Source organism: Pteropus alecto, unplaced genomic scaffold, assembly GCF_000325575.1.
Source record: "Pteropus alecto unplaced genomic scaffold, ASM32557v1 scaffold101, whole genome shotgun sequence".
Lineage (NCBI taxonomy): Eukaryota > Metazoa > Chordata > Mammalia > Chiroptera > Pteropodidae > Pteropus > Pteropus alecto.
The window spans coordinates 19,387,927-19,395,664 of NW_006432945.1; the positions used below are offsets into that span (position 1 = coordinate 19,387,927).

Consider the following 7,738-nt stretch of genomic DNA (forward strand, 5'->3'; position numbering starts at 1 on the left):
CCAGCCATGCCCTGGAGCCCCTCAGCCTCTTCTTGCTGCCCCGTCCCTAACCTCTCTGACACAGGACCTTCAGTCGAGGGAAAGGCCTTGCTGGGCAGGGCCCATGTGGACCCTGTGCCCCTGAAAGGTCATGCAAGGGAGGCATCTCTGACCCCTGCATGAATGACTCATTTCATGGCTGGATGGACGAATGAAGGATGATGGGTGGATGGACAGATGGATGGATGAATGATAGATGGATGGTCGGCTGGCAGGATGATGGATGATGGGTAGATGGACGGATGGATGGATGGCCGGATGGGTGGATGGTGGATGGATGATGGATGATGGATGGTTGGATGGGCATGTGCGTACATGTGTGTGCATGCCTTTTCTTGGCAGCCCCAGACCTCTTGGAGCACTCCCAGGGCCTGGAGGTGGCAGGGGTCAGTTTCTGGCATGGGGCCGCCGGGCAGGGAGGCAGAGATGTGGCTGCTTGCAGGCTGCAAGGCTGCACGCCAGCTCCACTCCTCAGGGGCTTTGCTTGCTTCTGAGTATTTCAATTTTTTACTAAAGTGAGGCACATAAAATTATTTTCTGTCATATAAAATTGGCACATAGCTCAGAAGCTTACCTGCATGTCAACAGTTGCCAGAGGCTCCTGGGGAAATCGGGCAGTTCAAGGCGAGGGGGGTCAGAAGCTGCACAAGTTCAATGTCGTGGTGAGACCAGGCACACACTGAGTGATCACATTAAAATCCAAACCAATTAAGACAGCAAAATTTCAGTATACGTCAGTGTGTCGGTAGGGTCCTCTTTGAAAAAAAAAAAAAACCCACTCAAACAGCCTAAATGGGGGGCATTTCCTGTCCCCCCATGGGAAGTCCCAAGGAGGTGGGCCTCTCGGTCAGCTCGGGGCCACCGTCAAGGACACAGATCCTCCTCAGAGGGCAGCCAGGTCTCGTGGTCCCAAGATGCTTGCCGAGGTCCAGGCATCTCACCCAGACAGCGCTGCCCTCCCCAGGGAATTCTGACTCTAGAACAAAAACCACAGGCCGGGCCCTGACTCTGTTCCAGGAACACTGTGTGCATGTCCTCGATTACCCCTCTCAGCAACCCTGTACGACAAGTATAATCGCCACCCCCGTTTTCTAGAAAACGGAGGCACAGATATCAAAGCACCCTGCACTAGGTGCTGAGTGGTGGCCGGGGATCCAGACCCGGGCAGTGACTGTGCTGGACCACTGCAGCACCCCACCCTGCCCCGGCCAGGTCGGCCCCCAGAGTCACGGGGAGGCCAGGAATAGAGGCACGTCACTGTAGCGTAAGTTCTGGGAACGATGCTGCCGCCGTGGCCAGCTGTCTGGGGAGACGGACGAAGCTTCTCTTCTACAATGAGGCAGCAGGGAGTGAGCGGGAGGCCGCATGCCGTCTGCCCCCTGCGGGGCCTCCTGGGGAGCACGAGTTTCACACGCTGCTGCGGCTGGGTGGCCTTGGCCTTCCACCGCGTTCACCCGCACTGTCCACTTCCCATAGGACTTCTCACTGTGCAAACGTGGAACTCATATTTGGCCTCCTGCACGCTCGGACTGGACGACAGACTTCTGCCTGTAAGCTGGGTTGATTTGACATCTTTAGTAGAAAATAAAAACTAACACCAGCTAGTTTACGGCAAAGGAAAATGTATTAAAGTGGCAAAAAGCCAAGGGCAGGAGTGTAGCCACCTCAGGCACCACCGGATCCAGGAAGTGGAGGCCTGTGGGAAACGAAGAGATGGCCTCGCTCTCCTCTCGGTGTTTGGGACAGAGTTGACACCCATCGCTGTGTAAGTCTGAGGCATCCAGCACGACGACGTGACGTGCATGCATTGTGAAATGAGGACCACAGCTTTCATAATCACCTTCCTCTCATGGAAATACAAAAAAAAAAAAAAATCCACTTTGTGACAGGAACTCTTAGGGCCTGCCCCCCTCACGGTCCCACACGTCACCCGGCACGCTGGCCATCACGTCCCCAGGGCTGCCCTACCTGGTGCCGGGAGTTTGCACCTTCCAGGCCCCTCCCTCCAAGTCCCCCTGCCCCCACCTCTGGTAACCACAAGCGGTCTGACCTCTTTTTCTATGAGTTTGGCTTTTTTCTCCCTTTTATAAAGAGTTTGCATAAAACGAGATCCTATGGTGTTTGTCTTCCTCTGGCTGACTTCTCTCAGCATAATGCCCTCGAGGTCGGCCACGTCGTCAGAGACGGCAGGGCTCCATTCTCTTTGTGGACGTGTGACACGCCGCTGTGCGTGTGTGCCACGGCCACTGTGTCCGTCGATCCATCGGTGGGCGCTGAGCCTGCTTCCACATCTTGGCTCTGTGACGCTGCAGTGAACACAGGGGTGCAGATAGCTTTTCAAATTGGCGTTTTCGACGTCTCCTGATATATGCCCAGGAGCAGGATTGCTGGGTCATATGATGGTTCTCTTTTTAGTTTTTTGAGGAACCTCCACTCCGTTTCCCAAACACAGTGGCTGCGCCCACAGAGCACGTGGGCCCCCTTTTCTCCACATTCTCGCCAGCACTTATCTTCCGCGTCTATTTGATGACAGCCATTCCCACAGTGTCCGATGGTGTCTCATTGTGGTTTTGATTTGCATTTCCCTGATGATGAGTGACGTCGAGCATCTTTCCATGTGTCTCTTGGTCCATCTGTATGTCCTCTTTGGAAAAATGTGTATTCAGGTCCTTTTCCCATTTTAAAATCGGATATACGTTTTTTCTGTTGAGGTGTGTGCGTTCTTCACTACTTAGAGGTTAACCCGTTGTAGACGCACGGTTTGCAGACCGTCTTGCCTGCTCTGCGGGGTGCCGCTGCTCCTGTCCGTGAGCCCGCTTTGCTCTTCATTGCGTGGACGAGTTCTCCCTCTCACCTCGGCCGCTGCGTGCGGCCCCCCGTCCACGGCACAGAGACCCCGTCATCCAGCCGTTGCCAGGAGGCGCGTCTCCATCCTCTGCCGCCCGCCAAGCCGCTCTCCTCCCTTCCGCGTCTCCTCCACTTTCCTCACTCAGGGTCTCTGCTTAGCCCTTCTTGGGTCGGGCCCACCCCGGGCCCAGCCAGCGGTGTCTGCGAACACGTCACTAGGCTTTGATTTCCATAGACGAGAGACCGGCGTGGCCGTGTCCTGTGCAGCTTCTCTCAAAGGTGGCATGGAATCAGCAAAACATAAAGAGGGGAAGATTTTTTTTTTATTTTGAAAAACCTTCAATACCCCCCAAAATAGAGTCGTTCACACGGTGAGCCGCAGACACCGCCACCCAGCCACGGGTGAGCACTCACGGAAGCACAGTGCCCTTACAGCCACCGCTGCACCTAACGAAACCAGGAGTGATTCCAGGGGCATATATAATATCAACCCATCACTGCACCCGGAAACCTAGTGTCATCTGTCAGTTATGTCTCGATAAAGCTGGGGAAAGGCCGTAGAAATTACCTCCAGGGCTGCCTCCCGCCCTGAGGTCACAGAGACACCTTTGGTCACAGACCACGGTGGAAGAGGCCAAGCAGAAGGGGCTTTCTCGTCAATGCCAGGGGTCTAAACGGGTTAAGTGTCGCTGGCCGATAGACGCTTCTCGGTCTTCATGGGGACGCATCGCTGCACTGACTGCACAGCCCGGTGTCCCTCCCGCCTGCACCTGCTGCGTCCCCGAGTGCCAAGGGTGTTGGAGACGGGCTTGTTCCCCGTGGCGAGGAGCCTCGGCCAGGGACAGGCCGTCCCCCTCAGAGTCCAGCTGCTTTCCGTTCCTGTTGGCATCATCCCTCCTTCGTGCCTTTTGACCCCTGGAAGCCCTTTTGACTGCTCCCATGTGTCCAAATGCATCCGATCCCACGTGGCGCTTGGCCGCTTTCCAAGCCTTTTCGGAGCTCAGCACGATCACAGGCAGCTTCAGCCGAAGATGGGCTCCTGTTGAACAGGAAGCAGTGATGTGTGCCCTACAAGGGGTACCGGAGCCAGTGGAGGTGGGCCTTGGTCACTTGGGGTGACATGCCGCTGCACCCTAGTTCTGGGAGCTTGACTTCCCCATTGAAGCCCCAGGAGGGCCTCAGAGTCTGTCCACCAACCAGCCTACACGGCCCCGCCGGACGCTCAGACACCTCTCACCCACATCCGTGAGTCACATTTGGGCCATCTACGAACTGAAAGCTGTGGTCATCACTTCTCATTTCCTGTTCTTGTTATACCAGCTGAGTCCACAGAGCAGCCTCAAGTCATTCCCGACGGCCAGAGCAGGAAGAGGCACCTCCCGCGGGGCCAGCGCCCCCCAGCCCCCTCCTCAGAGCCCCCCTGGGCTTGGAGCTGGTCGGGGGTCCGCGGGGCCCCCATGGATCTGCCTTACTACCACGGCCCGCTGTCCAAGAGGGCCTGCGAGAAGCTGCTGCTCCAAGACGGGGCGGACGGCAGCTGCCTGCTGAGGGACAGTGAGTCAGTGCCCAGCGCGCCCTGTGTCTGCGTCTTGTGAGTAGCCTCGCCTTCCACGTGCCACGGCTGCAGTGAGCGCGGTGCCGGGGGAGGAGGACGGAGCTTCGCTCTGTGTGGCCCTGATGAGCAGGGAGGGCTGCGTCGGCCCCCACGGCCCCCGCCCCCGCCCGGTGCCTGTGCCCGAGCAGCCGGCCTGGGGCAGCAGAAGCGGGGGTGATGGCGAGGGGAAGGGCCGCAGGCAGCACGGGGGGCGAGGGGACACAGCCGTGACGGCGTCTGTTTGGTCGGGTAAAGGCCAGGGGCCCTCAGAGAAACTTCTAGCTGAGAGACCAGGTGTTCACATCTGTCCTGCTGGCTTCATTCACGGTGCTCAGAATACTGAGAACGTTTCCAGTTCTGTGAGGTGGGGCCCGGCTCCGCACACCCCGCCCCTCCCCCTTGTCCCTGTTGGGGCTGCAGGAGCAGGCGCCGCACGGCAGACAGAGGCCTGGGCTTCTCCCACTTGCTGGTGCCAGGGCACATCAGGTGCTGCCAGAGCCCGCTTCGGCATGGCGCCCCAGGCCCGGCCTCGGGTGCCCGGGGAGGGTCTCGGCTCGCCCGGGCAGCGAGCAGTGGCAGGGGCCTGTGCTGGTCAGCACCTTGGAGACTAACGAGCTTCTCCTCCGCTATCACGGAAACTAAAGCCCAGCTTCCCCCACGCGGACGGTGCCTTAGGACGAGGGGCCGTGAGGACAGAATAGGCTGGGAAATGTGCCTCTCTATGCAACGCTGAGGACATGACCGTGAGAGAGAAGGCCTTAGGTGTCTGCAGCTTGAACTTTCAGGCTATGAGTGATTTTTTTTGCGTATTTTTAGCCCTGCGTGTTTCCTCTTTTGAGATTTGTGCAACCGCGTTCTTTATTCTTTTTTTAGCTTTGGCTGATTGTCTTTTTCTTTACTCATTTTTACTCCTCAGTTTTTATACATGAAGGAAAGACAATGTTTTCCAAAAAGGACACACGTAAGATAACTCTAGACCAATTTCAATTTCACTTAATACCCATTTTCAACAAACTACTCACCCAGTAGAAGCCAGTAACACATCAAATACATTATGCTCAAGAATGGCCCAATCTAAGGCATCGAGAATATTAGAAAAACTATTAAGTACATATTAATAGGTCAGAGGTTACTAACTGCATAACTTACTCAGATTTGCTTAAAGGGTATTAGATAAAACTCAACATCCACCCCTCAACTCCCCCCTCCCCCCACACAAACATCTTCCTGATCGTGTGGCGTAGAGACTTCCTTGACCAAAGGCCACATGAAGCACCAGAATTCTCACTAAAATCGTGAAGAGCCAACAACATTATCAGCACTGCTATGTAATATTTCCCTGGAGATATTAGCAAGTCTGATCAGTCAGAGAAAATAAATGTAAAATCTGAAAAGGAAGACAAAAAGTTCTTATTCACAGTTGAAATGATTTTATACTTGTGAAGTTTAAAATTTAACTGAAAAAAAAAACTAAAAACTATAAGAAAATTCTATAAGGATATGTTTATAAATTGAAACTTAAAAATCAATAGCTTTCCCACACAGAAATAATAACCAGTAAGAAAATGTAATAAAACAGCTCATTTACATTAGCAAAAAATAATACTATGCAGGAATAAATGTAATATGAAACGTGAAAGACTTGTGGGAAGAAAACTTCAATATCTAGTAGAAGACCACAGTGAACAGAAGGACTCAATTTGGAAGCATTTTGGTTTACTATAATTAATCTCTACATTTAGCATTTTTCCAGTAAAAAAATCAATGAAATTTGAAATTTTTCTTCAAGGATAGTAAACTTTATTCAGGTGACACATGGAGCACAGGGAACCTGCCAGAATAGTGGGAATTTTCTGATTAAAAAAAGAGAGGACTAGCTTTACCGAATATTAAAATACAAGATGTCCACCAATAGACTGGATAAAGAAGGGGTGATACACACAATGGAATATTACTCAGCCATCAAAAGGATGAAATCCCGCCATCTGCAACAGCATGGACAGACCTAGAGGAACTATGCTGAGGAAATCAGACAGACAGAGACCAATGCCACATGATTTCACATGTGGAATCTAAGGAAAAAAACCAAACAGAAACAGACCCGTAGCTACAGAGAACACACTGATGGTTGCCAGGTATGGTGGAGTTGGGGGCTGGGTGTCAAAGGGGAGACGGTTAAGAGGTACAGATTGGCAGTTACGAAATAGCCGCCGGGCTGCGAAGCATAGCGCAGGGAAGGTGGTCGACCATCCTGTAATGACGATGTGTGGCGCCAGGTGGGGACCAGACTAATCAGGGGACAGTGGGCGTCATTTCATAAATTTCGTAAATGTCCAAACGCTACGTTGTCCACCTGAAACTAACATAAAATAATTGAATGTCGATTGTAATTGAAAAATAAATTTAAAAATAAGAAATAAAATAAGTTATAAGACTATAGTGATGGAACTAGTGTGGTGCTGACAGGGCAGTGGAATAGAGGATAGAGTCTGGTAGAAATATGGCCAGAGACATACGAAATTTAGCACGTGATTAAAAGAGCATTTCAAATCAGGAAGCAGAGACCATGACAGCTAGTTGTGTTGGGAAACTTGGCTGGTCACTTAGAAATCAATAAACCCGAAGGCCTTTCTTACTTCTGGGAGTAAAATTAATTCAAAGTGGTTATAATAAATAACTTATTTTTAAAAAATGAAACCATGTGCATTAGAAAAAAACATGGACTCTCAAAGAATTCCTGGGGTTGAGAAGTCCATTCTAAGCAAGAAATGAAACCCAGAAACCAAAAGAGAAAAGACTGAGAAACGTGGCCATTACAACGACGAAAGCAACCGAGGTTATAACGACGTAAAGGCTATTGACAAACTGACAGAAAAAGTAAATAAGTAAACTCCTTAGCATGTAAGAGTTTTAAAGTTAATAGCAAACTTACAGGTAAAGCCTAAGAGGAGGGTACCCGAAAACAAATGTGGAAACCACTCGTAACGCGGAGACCAGGACCGACACCGCAGGCGTTGGTCCCGCCCTCGGGAGGGGCGGTCCCGCGGGAGTAGATGCTGCGAGGGAGACAGGGCATCCCGCGCGGGGAGGGCGCGGCTGGTGGCAGCGGAGCGGGGCCCGCTTCCTGCTGGGCACGGTGTGAGCACGCCGCCTCCACCGCCCAGGCGCCCTCTGCTCAGCGTGTGCCCTGGGACGCGCGTTACGAGGGCCCGAGTGGGGGCCATGGGTGTGGCGGGTGGCCCTGGTGTGTGGCCCCTT

At 52.7% G+C, this 7,738-nt stretch overlaps 1 protein-coding gene across 3 annotated transcripts in view; it reads left to right on the plus strand.

The window, feature by feature from the left end:
- The window catches only part of SH2D1B (SH2 domain containing 1B), a 19,281-nt gene that overhangs the window by 3,102 nt on the left and 8,441 nt on the right, over nt 1–7,738 (plus strand). Inside the window, exon 1 of one of the 3 annotated variants that reach the window (XM_006907844.3) lies at nt 3,127–4,477. The exons of the other annotated variants lie outside the window; for them this stretch is intronic. Within the exon in view, the coding sequence (XP_006907906.1) occupies nt 4,344–4,477 (134 nt within the window). The 5' untranslated portion in view covers nt 3,127–4,343. Of the gene's footprint in view, nt 1–3,126; nt 4,478–7,738 lie in introns of those variants that run through there. 3 annotated transcript variants of the gene reach the window in all.